The sequence below is a fragment of the Oryx dammah genome, unplaced genomic scaffold, assembly GCF_014754425.2.
Source record: "Oryx dammah isolate SB20612 unplaced genomic scaffold, SCBI_Odam_1.1 HiC_scaffold_26, whole genome shotgun sequence".
Classification (NCBI taxonomy): domain Eukaryota; kingdom Metazoa; phylum Chordata; class Mammalia; order Artiodactyla; family Bovidae; genus Oryx; species Oryx dammah.
In genome coordinates this window covers 41,036,601-41,050,016 of record NW_024070210.1, presented here as the reverse complement: position 1 = coordinate 41,050,016, position 13,416 = coordinate 41,036,601, and the positions used below count along the sequence as shown (strand labels likewise).

Below are 13,416 nucleotides of genomic sequence, written 5' to 3'. Positions count from 1 at the left end.
TCTGAGATAGAGGGAATAGAGCCACAGGGATTCTTTGATTAAGGTTTCAGGTCATTGCATCCGTTATTCCTGGCTGCGTAGATTATGTCATCACTTTGATGGGTTTTTTTTTAAAAGTTTATCATTGCTGCCTTCCTTATTGTAATTTCTGTGTTGGCCACCTATAAGCCTACCAAACCTTGCATGTTGAATTTGGGTCATGGAGGCTAAAAGGAAACCTAACTCTTAGAGAGGAGAGGAAGCAGATAGAGCATCATATGAAAATGAGTGAAAAGACTGGAGGAGGAACTCTGATGGTACCAGAGATTCCTGTATTGATTCTGCTTCTGTGGCAAAGCTCAGATTCTCATATCCCACAAAGATTGTGTGACAAGCCTCATGCCAGAGAAGGTGATGTTTAATGGAGATACTAAGTCAGATTAGTTATGGCATTGGTCCTCCATGAACTTCTACAGTCATCACACCTGTGAAATAATTTTCAGTTTTTGGAAAAATCCATTAGTATAATAGGGAAATTTAGAGCTGAGAAGCCATTAAGGAATCATGTCATCCCCCTTCTCATTTGGCCAAAAATGGTCCGTGGAGAGGAAGAGATTATTTTAATCTGCATTCTCTTGGTGACCTGAAAAAGTTAATTTCCTTCCCAGTTCTTGATTTTGACTAAAAAAACTTATTCCTTTGGCACTTTGTGGTTTATGTCAAAACCAAAACTGACTGAGAGAGGGATGTGATGGTTTTTGGAGTTTTCTAAACGAACTTGACAACAAAACCCTTTCCCTAATGTTCTGTGGAATCTCTGAGAAATGCTGCCTTCAGGTATTTAAACAAATGTGTGTAGAGCCTTTTGAAAGCTTATTTCTCAGTAGTTTTCAATCTCCATCCTAGGGCTCTTCTGACGTTTTGATGCACTTTCTATCAAGGGCATTATTTTTGGCCTTGCATATTTCATTTACTTCTTGCAAGTTTGTGCAGGAGTTTGATGGGAAGAATCAAGTCTATGAGTATAAAAGAGTAGTGACCAAATCTTGGTCTTTTGATAAGCATAAACCATTTGCCATTTGAACTTATTCTTTAGTCCAGTTAGCAGAGCATTTGGTACCAGTATGATATTAGTCTCTGGGTGGCTTAAAGATGTTAATAGCTTCCTGAGTGTAGAATCAGTACTATTAAGTGGATTCACACTTCTCTTCTCAGACTGTTGATGTGGTTCACAACAGGACTAAATGTATAGGATACAAGTTGCTCTGTAGATCAGATGTTCTCAGCTGGCAGGATCTGAACCAGGAAGGAGTCTGAGCCAGGCATGAAATTTTTTATAAAGATTATGAAATTTTAAGCATTTACAATAAAATAGGCTACCAAGAATACTGCTACAAGTTTTATATCACTAACTCTAAGTTAGTGTAAAAACAATGTGTATGTGTCTTAGTCGCTAAGTCATGTTTGACTCTTGCGACCCCATTGACTGTAGCCCACCAGGCTCCTCTGTCCGTGGGATTTTCCAGGCAAGAATACTGTAGTAGGTTGCCATTTCCTTCTCCAGGGAAATCTTCCGGACCCAGGAGTCGAACCCAGGTCTCCTGCATCGCGGGCGGATTCCTGCATGGCAGGCAGATTCTTTACCCACTGAGCTACAGAAAGCCCCATACATACACACATATATATATACATACATACATACATACATATATACATACATACATACGTACGTATATGGGCTTCTCTGGTGGCTCAGTGGCAAAGAATCCTCCTGCCAATGCAAGAGACACAGGAGAAGCAGGTTTGATCCCTGGGCTGGGACGATCCCCTAGAGGAAGAAATGAACCCACTCCAGTATTCTTGTTTGGGAAATCCCATGGACAGAGAAGGCTGGCAGGCTACAGTTCATGGGCTCACAAAGAGTTGGACACTACTTAGCTACTGAACAACATATATATGTGTGTGTATGTATATGCAGGAATATATATACAAACACACAAATATATATATATATATATATTTTTGTGTGTGTATATACATACATACATATATGAGAGAGAGAGAGAGGAGGAAATGGCAACCCACTCCAGTATTCTTGGCTGGGAAATTGCATGGGCCGAGGAACTTGGCGGACTACAGCCCATGGGGTCACAAAAAGTTGGACCACGACCGAGTGACTAAACAACAACAATGCAGGATTTTTTTCTTGTTTTGTTTTCCTTTTATAGACTATCCTGGGCTTATTGACAGGTTGTGAGCTGTGGAATAAGTAAAGAGAGGCTAGAGAACTTCTCGTACGGATAAGAGAGCTTCCCAGTCTTAGATTCTATTTAGTCCAACAGGTTTGTTTTATAAATGAATAGACCTGAAGCCTAAGGTCACACAGGTCATGATAGCAAAGTTATCAAGGAACTTGATAGTCCAAGTTTCCTCACCTGAGGCCTGGGGCCTTGTGAATCACCATGCTCTGAAGCCATGTGCTAACAGACCTCTGGTTTTATTCATAGCCATTTGCCGGCATTCCTGTGGGGATGGATTTTGTTCGAGGCCAAATATGTGCACTTGCCCATCTGGTCAGATAGCTCCTTCCTGTGGCTCCAGATCCAGTGAGTATAACATGTCATTATATATAATATTATTTTATGTGGTTATGCCCTATTTTCTCCTAAATTTGCTTTTGGCTTTTCTCTTGCCTGCAATACATTATTATTATTTTTTTTTCACTAGAACATCTGCCTTCTCTGCTCTGCCCAAAATACTTGGAATGGCTCTCCTCAGTCTGGCCTCGCATTTCCCTTCTTCACTCTTTATAGGGAAATGACCTGTGGGACATGGTTACTATGAATAATATAAAGATTGTGGCCTCCTTCTGTGTCGGTGTCTCTTACTTATCTGTGTCTCTCCAATGTAAATACCATAAAAGATACTCAATGACATGATCGTTTAATGAATATTTTTGACTCAAGGAAACTAGGCATTCCTCCTTGTGGTACTGAAGTAGGAATCTGATTAAACACTTTTGACAACTTGAGACCCCTGCCTTTTGCAAGACGACAATGTTAGGAGTCATCATGGCAGTTTATTGGGGATGATTTATCATGAAGCACAAACATATTTTGCCTTTTAGAATTTTACCACTTTGTTCATTCCGTGATGCCAAGGAAATATCCACAGTTCTTTATTCAGAGACTTTGCTGGCATATTCTGTTGTTTTTGTTTTTAAATGTGGGTGCTCAGCAGTGAATTAGGGGAAATGTGGGGGTTGGGAAGGAGGTGAGTCATTGGTTGTTAAAAAATGAAGTTCATATCTATATAAAGGCCCCTCAACATCTTGACCATTACCAAGGCAAAAATCTTAGGTTCCTTTTCCACTTCCAGTTTCTGGTGAGAAAATACACTTCCCTTACAGCATGTTCTGGTTTTGACATGGTTTTGAGAGTATTATGGAATATTGTGAGCTTCCCAGGTGGTGCTAGTGAGAAAGAACCCACCTGCCAGTGCAGGAGATGTAAGAGACACAGGTTCGATCCCTGGGTCGGGAAGATCCCCTGGAGGAGGGCATGGCAACCCACTCCAGTATTCTCGCCTGGAGAATCTCATGCACAGAGGAGCTTGATGGGCTATAGTCCCTAGGGTCACAGAGTCAGACACAACTGAAGCAACGTAGCATGCATGCATGCATGCATTGTGGAATAAGTGCATTCTCTTTTGTCGATTGCAAGTAGAGGCTTGAGCATGATCAAGATCCTGTTACCTATTAAGGGTCCTAACATTTAACTGTGGTTCTCATGAACCAACTAACAGAATGGGGCCAATAGTGCAGGGCAGCAGACCTTCTTGGTGCCTACTCACATACCTTGGCATTCACGGGTTACACAAACAACTCTGCCTTTAGAGCTCTGTAACATTTTTCTGGCCAGGGAGCATGAACGGCAAGCTGGAAAGGCTGAGGGGATTAATTAGAAGCACCTTCTAACCAGTGACAAATGGAAAGTGTTGGATTAATGCCCATACTTCCTTGCCTCTCATTTTGCTTAACTGTGAGGTGTGTTACGCACTGTCTTCTAAAGTTCCCTAGTGGGATGGAGCCCAAGCTGCCCATGTAGGAACAGGCTTGAGAATGTACTTCATTAGTTTCCTTCCGATACCTGTCTCACTTTCCCAGTGTTTCCTGAAATTACTTCTAAAAGAAGCCACTGACATTTGAGTCATTGTCTCAGAATTTGCTTCTGGTGGAAACCAAATGGAGACAAAGTGAAAGTGAAAGTGAAGTCGCTCAGTCGTGTCCGACTCTTCGCGACCCCCTGCACTGTAGCCCACCAGGCTCCTCTGTCCGTGGGATTCTCCAGGCAAGAGTACTGGAGTGGGGTGCCGTTTCCTTCTCCAGGAGACCTTCCCAACCCAGGAATAAATACAGACAGTTGTAGGTTGGGATAGAAATTCTCCTGTGGGCTGTGGCTCATTTGCTTATTGCAATGAGTATAGCATGTTCTTTTGTTTGTTTGTTTGTTTTTTGCTGTTTTTTTTAACTTTTTATTTTGTATTGAGGTATAGCTGATTAACAATGTTGTGAGAGTTTCAGGTGAACAACAAAGGGTAGAATGTTCTTTCTTGATCTCAGCTTCGTTTTTAATGTGTGTTCTCCCGGCAACAAGAGGTTAATTCCATGTATCAGGAGCACTTGAGCTGGAGGAGTAGGACGAAGCAGAGTGCTCAGCTGGCAGCACTTTGGGGAACATGCTGGATGTCTCCACCTCTATCAGAGTGATGGTCTCCAGGCTGCCTCTGAGGAGTGAGAGCCGCGGGTGGGCAAGGAGACTACATAGCAAGGTGGGAGTAGAACCATCCCTCAGATTGGTCCTTTGACCAGCCACTAACACACCACTCCATAAGGGGGAGAAAGTACAGTCAGGTGGCAAACTGGATATCCAGCTGGAAAGGTCTTCAATGATAGTGTGAGCTGCTAATGATTTAGTCAAGTAGAAATCACGAGATGTGGAGAAAAGAGGTTAATAAGATCAGAGGGAAAAGCCGTGGTTCTAATAGATTTCAAGCTAATAGCAAGGTGTGAGGAGTGCAGTGGTAAGGTCCTGTGGGCCTGATTAGGGTAGAGGCTGAAGTCCAAGACTTGTGCGTGGTAATCTCTGAGGAGGTTTAGGTCTGTTTGTGGTGCTTGTTCACTGGACAAAATCCCCAAGTATTTTGTGGATGAGAGTGAAGTGAGGGGGAGGATACGGATTCATGAGGGTTTTTGAGGCATTTGGAGCCTTTAAAACCATTGGCTTGGACTCTACCTGAACTAATAACGTCCAGACAGCTTACACAACTAAAGCTGGCAGAATGTTTTATTAATAAGTTAAGGGTAGCTGAGGAATGATCAGAATTCATTTCTGTTCTTCTAAAATGATGTTCTAGGAAACAGCTCTGCCATCCTATAGAAGAACTTCTTGCCCGTGGTGTGGTAGACAAATGTGAGTAGGTCACTTTGCTAACGCCCCTGGTAATAGAAGGCTAATTTAACTCAGTGAAATGTTTGCATTCACAACTTGTGGTTCTGGTAAGGAGGAGTAAATTTAGGTCATTTTACCAATATTTCCTGTGAGAAACTGTATGCTTGTTATGTGATGGAGTCAAGGAGGTCCAAGTGAGTTGTAGGACCTCGGAGGCTTTAGCCTTCTTATTTGAAAATATAAAGAATGAAAGGAAGGTTTTTCTTTCAGGTTGTTTCCAACTTGTGTCCTGTGACTTTTAAAATAGGAAATGATCTCTTAGTGACCTGAATAAGAGATTGCATTTCCAGAAAGTCCAAACTGCCAGCCAGCAATTCCTTTGGACACCAGGAAGTCGTGGCTTCCGTTAACCTATTGGGAGTCTTGCCACCAGTTGTTGAGGCACCAGGGCAAAAAGAGGATTGGCTAGACAGGCTCAGAACAGTGGGTTTTCTGGACTTTAATTCTAGGTATGTTAGAACTGCTCACTACTCTCTCAGTCTCTGTGGCCAGAGGTGGATCCTGAGCAATTCTAATTCTCATAAAGACCTGTCATGCACGGTCCATGAATTTTCTCACACTCTTCCTTAAATATATATAAGTACAATAGATAAGTAAAATAGATAAAGTATATAAAATAAATAATATAAATAAAATAGATTATCTTTTTAAATAGTATACAGTATATTATTATAAAAGGTGTTCCCTAAATTTCATATTTTAGAATTTTGAGTTGAATTTATGCTCATTCTATTTTATTCTTTATGCTTCTTAAAAGGATTAAAAAAAATTAAACTTACTAGTTTGAGTTAATGGTAGATTCACATCCAATTGTAAGACGTACTTTGTAGCGATCCTGGGTGTCTTTTACCCAGTTTTCCTCATGTTAATGGCTTGTGATACTATAATACAATCTCACAACCAGGCTATTGACATAGATACAGTCAAGCTACAGAATGTTGCCATTACCACCAGGATTCTTTATGTTTCTCTCATAACCGTTTCCTCCTACATCCTCCTTAACCCTGGCAACCACTAATCTGTTCTCCATTTCTATAATTTTGTCATTTCAAGAATGTTATATAGATGGAATCACATAGTATATAACCTTTGGGAATTGTCTTAATTCTCTGGGAATTCATCCTTTTGTGATTGTTCTGTGTATCAGTACTATGTTCCCTTTTATTGCTGAATTTACATGCTATGAATGTACGGTTTGTTTAGCCATTCACCCATCGAAAGATATCTAGGTTACTTCTAGTTTTTGGTTATTCAAACAAAGCTGCTATGAACATTTATGTACAGGTTTTTGTGTGAACGTAAGTCTATTTCTTTGGGATAAATGCCCAGAAATGCAATTGCTGGGTTGTATGGTAGTTACATATTTAGCTTTTCTAGAAACAGCCAGCTGTTTTTAGAGTGGCTGTACCATTTTACATTCTCACCAGCAATGTATGAATGACCCAGTTTCTTTGCATTATCACCAGCTATCAGGGTTGCTGCTGTTTTCAATTCTAGCTGTTCTAATGGGTATATGGTAATTACATCACTGTAATTTTAATTTGTGTTTTTTCCTACTGGCTTATAATATTTACCATTTTTTTCCTGTGCTTATTTGTCACCTGCATATATCTTCTTGAGTGAACTGTTGTCTCTTCACATCTTTTGCCTAGATTCTAATTGAATTCTTTACTAATTTAGTGTTTTGAGAGTTCTTTGTGTACTTTAAATCCTAGCCCTTTGTCAGCTATGTAATTTACATACGTTTTCTCTCACTCTATAGCTTGCCTTTTCCTCTTCTAATAGAGCAAAAGTTTTAAAATATGTTTGAGTCCAATTTATCAATTTTTTCTTTAATGGAAAATAATTGTGCTTTTGATCTCAAGTCTAGGAACTCTTTGTTGAGCCATAGATCCTGAAGATTTTCTCCAGTTTTTTTTTTTTTTTTTCTAAATGTTACATTTACATTGAGGTCTAGGTGTTGTTGATACCTAGGTGTTGTGGATACCTAGGTGTTGTGGATGTCTGATTCCTCCAACCCACTTATTGGTTTGGCCAAAAAGTTCGTTTGAGTTTTCCCATAGGATGTTTGCGGCCAACCTAATATTTCCAAAAAGGCTGTCCTTCATCAGTAGAATTACTTTTAAAATTTTGTCAAAAAATCAGTTGGGTATATTTGTATACATCTACTTCTGTTTCTCTATTTTATTCCATTGATTTATTTGTCTGTCCTTTCTCCAGTATTGTACAGTCTTGATTACTGCAGCTTATGGTAAGTTTTCAAAATTGAGTAGACTAATTCCTCCCACATAATTATTCTTTTTCAAAATTGTTACTCTAGTTCCTTTGCTTTTCCATATAAATTTTAGATTCATCTTGTCTGTATATACAGAAAAATATTCTCTGGGATTTTGATAGAACTGCTTTAAATCTGTATGTCAGCTTGGAGAGTACTGACATCTTTACTGTTTGGAACCACTTTTAGTTTGGATAAGATTTTATCATTTTTAATTCATTTCAGTTTAGTTAGAATTTGGGGTACTTGTACCCCCAAGCCAAATCCAAGCTTTAAGGATGTAAGAAGCCCAGGGGAACAATTGTAGAGCAGTGGGCTAGCAAGTTTGAGCAAGTATGGTGCAACCATTGCTGAAAGTGTAAGTATGAGAATACTCAGAGAATGGGAAGGTAGCACTGTAGCTGGTCCGGAAGAAGTGACCTTGGAAAGGTTTTTCAGGAAAGTATGGGTTTTATATAAACAGAGAGAAGCAGCTTGGGTGGAATCTGCTCAGATTTGTCCATAGAAACAATTGAACTCTTTGCTTTCTAGTTAACCCTCTATGGAAGTGCCTTTATCACTACTATCATATAACTTGTCTTTCTTTGTATCTTTTGCAGCTCCGCTAGATTTTTTTGTTTTGCTTTGAGATACCTTAGTGAAGTTGCTCTACTAATTGGTGTGTCTTTAGGCACCACAGACTATGCACTTAAAATGTCATTGCCTCTCCCGGTGAAAATCATTTTTGTCCTGCAGTGGTCCTGGCTGTCCCTATGGACTGTTTTCTCAGGTTTCGAGTCCAGAAGTTAGTCTAGCTGTTTGTCTTGTACTTTTCCAAGGGCTTAAATTAAAATCATATGTTACCGTACAGATGCTTATTTGCAAATGGCTCCCAGTGTTCTTTCTGCCCCTTGTGCCTGCCAAGATAATGGAAGAATTTTAAGATCATTCCCAACCTAATGCGTCCCAAAGAAAATCATTACCTGAGGTATGTAGACCTAAGCACCAGCCCTGCATCTCTGCTGTTCCAGTAGTGTGTTCACTTTGCTCTCTTTGGGCTGATTGTTCTTAAGAATTAACTTGTGCTGGGCTATAATCAAAGTTTCTTCTGCTCTTCCTGATGCCTGGCAAATGGAGGGCATTCCGTAAATATTTGTTGAATGACTGAGATGACCGACCTCTACTGGAACATACATAAAATTCGTTTGGGACTCCATATGGATAAGGGTTAATGGCAACATTTTCGTTAGTTCTAGGATGTTGAACCTTACTTGAAACTCTTTGAGGCTTTCCACCCATCTTGGAGGGGAAGTTCTCCTTGGAGCTAAATGCATGTGGCAGCCATAGACCTGTGCGCAGGCGTTTGAATGCGTGTGGCAGCCTTAGACCTGTGCGCAGGCATTTGAACTCCCCTAGTATTTTCAGTTTCTGGTAAAGTCTTAACGCTGATTGAGTTTAGGAATATATTCTAACTTGAGGTGTTGAGTTAGAGTTCAAATGGAGCCCTTATTTTTCATTTGGCTTTTTCTAGAGAAATAGAAGTTGGTCTCCTAATTGCCACATATCTGGAATTTTTTGTCACATTAGAGTAAATTTAGAATTTGTATCAATGGCAGGACTCAAACAAATAAAACCAGTTTGTATACTCTCTAAACTATAGTGAAACTTCGTATCTAGTTCCTTTATTTCCCACAGAAATCCTGAATGAGTGCTCCTGCCATTAAGGAAATACTTTTTCTCCTAAAGGTCTAAGACTCACAAAGAATGCAAATTTGGTAAACATGTTTGTGGCAAAGCAGGTGATTAAAATCCTATTATCAATGGACATGAATTTGAGCAAACTCCAAGAGATAATGGAGGGCAGGGGAGCCTGATGTGCTTACTACAGTCCAGGGAGTCGCCAAGAATAAGATGCAACTGAGCAACAACAGCAATCTGTTGATGAGCTTGCTCCTCTGGCCTAAGGATACATGGTTTACCAGTTTATTTGGACTGTTGGACTAACCATGCCTTATTGTTTCACAAGTCTGATCAAGGGCTTTTATTTTTTAAAGGAGAAAGAATATTGTATGCTGGAAAAAGGTTACCTGAAAGATAGGGTAGAAAAAAGGTATAAGAATGTATCAGGGAGGTTTTTATTATATTCCATTTAAATATAAACATCATTCTTTCCAGAAAGAAGAACTCATTCTGTTTTTTAATTTAAACAAGTCATGTAAAGTCACTGTTTAAACTACTGTTCGCTTTTTTATCTCAAAGTAGCTAAATGGCTTTGTTGCTCATGTGGGAATGGAAATTAGCTCTTGGCATGACCACTTTAATTGAAATCAGTTTGTGGGTTGAGTTCCTTTGCTGCTTGACAGATGACATCATTTCCTGTGCTTTTCCCAATCCTCACTGTTTTGCTAAGATAGGATGAAGCTAAGTTTAACTTCAGATTTTAAAGCAACTTACACCTTTTCCTGACCTACTTAGAATATTATCCAAGTTTTTCACCAAATCATTTCTTTTATATACTTGTAAATAGTTTTTTAGTTTGAAAACACATTTTGGCCAAGACATTTTAATAGAACTGTAGGAGCTTAAAATAACTGTTTTAATCAGTTTCCTGGGTTGATTGATTTCTATAACAATGTTCTGACAGAGAAGTTATTTCTGCTTTTATATATGGGGAAACAAAGATAAAAATATTTTTAATAGCAACCCACTCAGAGCTGTGTAAGTGCTTAGGACACGATGGGGGACTTCACAGTCTCTGTTTGAGTATAGCTTGTGGTGTCGTTATCATGGAGCACAAGTTAAATAAACAGAAATTAATTTGGCAGAGTTTTATACAGCACCTACAAGCCATCAGGGAATGCTCTGAGCACTTATGGAGATATAATTAATAATCATGATGCTTCCCACTCCCCACCCTGTGATGCTTGATGTTTTTAAACAAATGGGCTACAGATAGGAGAAATAACTTAAAAATAGTTTCGGTTATAGAACATACCTTTCTGAAGAGAAGTATAAAGTACTCTGGAGTCAGAAGAAAGAGAGTTCATATCTAGTGGGGAAGGGAAGAGAGAATAGAAGTCAGAAAAGATCAAAGGAAAGAAGAGACATTTGCCGTGGATCTTGGAGACAGGGTTTCAGGATTTGGTAAGAACATTGTGTAAGTTGTATGTTGGAGGTTGAGAGTTCAGGGCAAAGACAAAGAGATGGGTGAAAGAGGAGATTCCATGAAGAGGCTAGCACATAGTACCAGGTGTTGGGTACAGCACTTTGTAGGTACTCAGAAATATTTGTTGAGTGAATAAATCACTGATAAAGAAGCCTGGGAACAAATTGTTGTTGTTATTGTTCGGTTGCCCAGTCATGTCTGACTCTTTGCAACATCATGGAATGCAGCTTGCCAGGCCTCCCTGTCCCTCACCATTTCTTGGAGTTTGCCCAAGTTCATGTTCTTTGCATCCAGCCATCTCATCATCTGATGCCCTCTTTTCTTTCTCTCCTCAATATTCCCAGCATCAGGGATGTTTCCAATGAGTCATCCATCTGTTCACATCAGATGACCAAAATACTGGAGCTTCAGCTTCAACATTAGTCCTTCCAGTGAATATTCACGGTTGATCTCTATTAAGATTGACTGGTTTGATATCCTTGCTGTCCGTGGGACTTTCAGGAGTCTTCTCCAGCATTGCAGTTTGAAGGCATCAATTCTTTGGTGTTCTGCCTTCTTTATGGTCCAGCTCTCATAACAGTACATGACCACTGGGAAGACCATAGCCTTGACTATATGGACCTTTGTTGGCAGAGTAATGTCTCTGCTTTTCAGCACACTGTCTAGGTTTGTCATCGTTTTCCTGCGAAAAAGCAATCATCCTGATTTCACCACTGCAGTCACTGTCCACAGTGATTTTGGAGGCCAAGAAGAGGAAATCTGTCACTACTTCCACCTTTTCCCCTTCTATTTGTCATGCAGTAAGGGGGCCGAAGAATTGATGCTTTTGACTGTGGTGTTGGAGAAGACTCGTGAGAGTCCCTTGGACTGCAAGGAGATCCAACCAGTCCATTCTGAAGGAGATCAGCCCTGGGATTTCTTTGGAAGGAATGATGCTAAAGCTGAAATTCCAGTACTCTGGCCACCTCATGCGAAGAGTTGACTCATTGGAAAAGACTCTGATGCTGGGAGGGATTGGGGGCAGGAGGAGAAGGGGATGACAGAAGATGAGATGGCTGGATGGCATAACCAACTTGATGGACATGAGTTTGAATGAACTCCGGGAGTTGGTGATGGACAGGGAGGCCTGGCGTGCTGCAGTTCATGGGGTCGCAAAGAGTCTGACATGACTGACCGACAGAACTGAACTGAACTGAAGGGGGCCAGATGCCATGATCTTCATTTTTTTAATATTTACTCTTAAGCTGGCTCTTTCACTCTCCTCCTTCACCCTCATCAAGAGGCTCTTTAGTTCCTATTCACTTGCTGCCATTAGAGTGGCATCATCCTCATATTTGAGGTTATTGATATTTCTCCCGCCTATCTTGATTCCATCTTGTAACTCATCCAGGTCTAGCATTTCTTATGATGTGCTCAGCATATAGGTTAAACAAACAGGGTGACAACAGACAGCTCTGTCACACTTCTTTCTTGATCTTGAACCAGTCAGTTGTTCTCTACAGGGTTCTAACTGTTGCTTCTTGACCCACATACAGGTTTCACAGGAGACAGGTAGGTGATCTGGTATTACCATCTCTCTAAGAGCTTTCCACAGTTTGTCATGATCCACACAATCAAAGGCTTTAGCATAGTCAATGAAACAGAGATAGATGTTTTTCTGAAATCCCCTTGCTTTCTCTATAATCCAGTGAATGTTGGCAATTTGATCTCTAGTTCCTCTTCCTTTCCTAAACCCAGCTTGGACTTTTGGAAGTTCTTGGTCTGCATCATGCTGAAGCCAAGCATGCAAGATTTTAAGCATGACCTTTCTAGCATGGGAGATGAGTACAACTGTCTGGTGGTTAGCACGTTCTTTGGTAGTACCCTTCTTGGGGATTGGGATGAGGGTTGACCTTTTCCAGTCCTGTGGCCACTGCTGCGTCTTCCAGATTTGCTGACATAATGAATGCAAAACCTTGATGACATCATCGTTTAGAGATTTGAATAGTTCTGCTGGAATTTCATCACATCCATGAGCTTTATTAACAGCAGTACTTCTTAAGGTCCACTTGACTTTGCATTCCAGAATATCTGACTCTGGATGACTAACCTCACTGTCGTAGTAATCTGGTTCATTAATATCTTTTTAAATATAGTTCTTCCTTGTATTGTTTCCGTGTCTTCTTGATCTCTTCAGCGTCTACTAGGTCTCTACCATTTTTATGCTTTATTGTGCCCATCTTTGGGTGGGATGGTCCCTTGATGTTTCCAATTTTCCTGACGAGATCTCTAGTCTTTCCCTTTTAGCCGTTTTCTTCTATTATTAAGGCATTTTTCATTGAAGAAGGCCTTCTTGTCTCTTCTGGCTGCTTTTTTTTTTAAACTCTGTGTTTAACTGGAACATATTAGGGGTAGGCAAAGGAGCCCTGAAAGACCCATACAACCATCCAGAAGAGGGCCTTAAATGCTGAGATGGAGGGGTTCTTGGTACAGTAGAGATGGGCGCCTGTGATGGTGTTTTAGGATGT

At 40.3% G+C, this 13,416-nt stretch overlaps 1 protein-coding gene across 1 annotated transcript in view; it reads left to right on the top strand.

Moving 5' to 3' along the window:
- Window positions 1-13,416, top strand: part of FBN1 (fibrillin 1) — a 273,407-nt gene that overhangs the window by 35,233 nt on the left and 224,758 nt on the right. Inside the window, exon 4 of the mRNA XM_040226469.1 lies at window positions 2,487-2,585. Coding sequence (XP_040082403.1) covers window positions 2,487-2,585 — 99 coding nt within the window. The remainder of the gene's footprint in view (window positions 1-2,486; window positions 2,586-13,416) is intronic.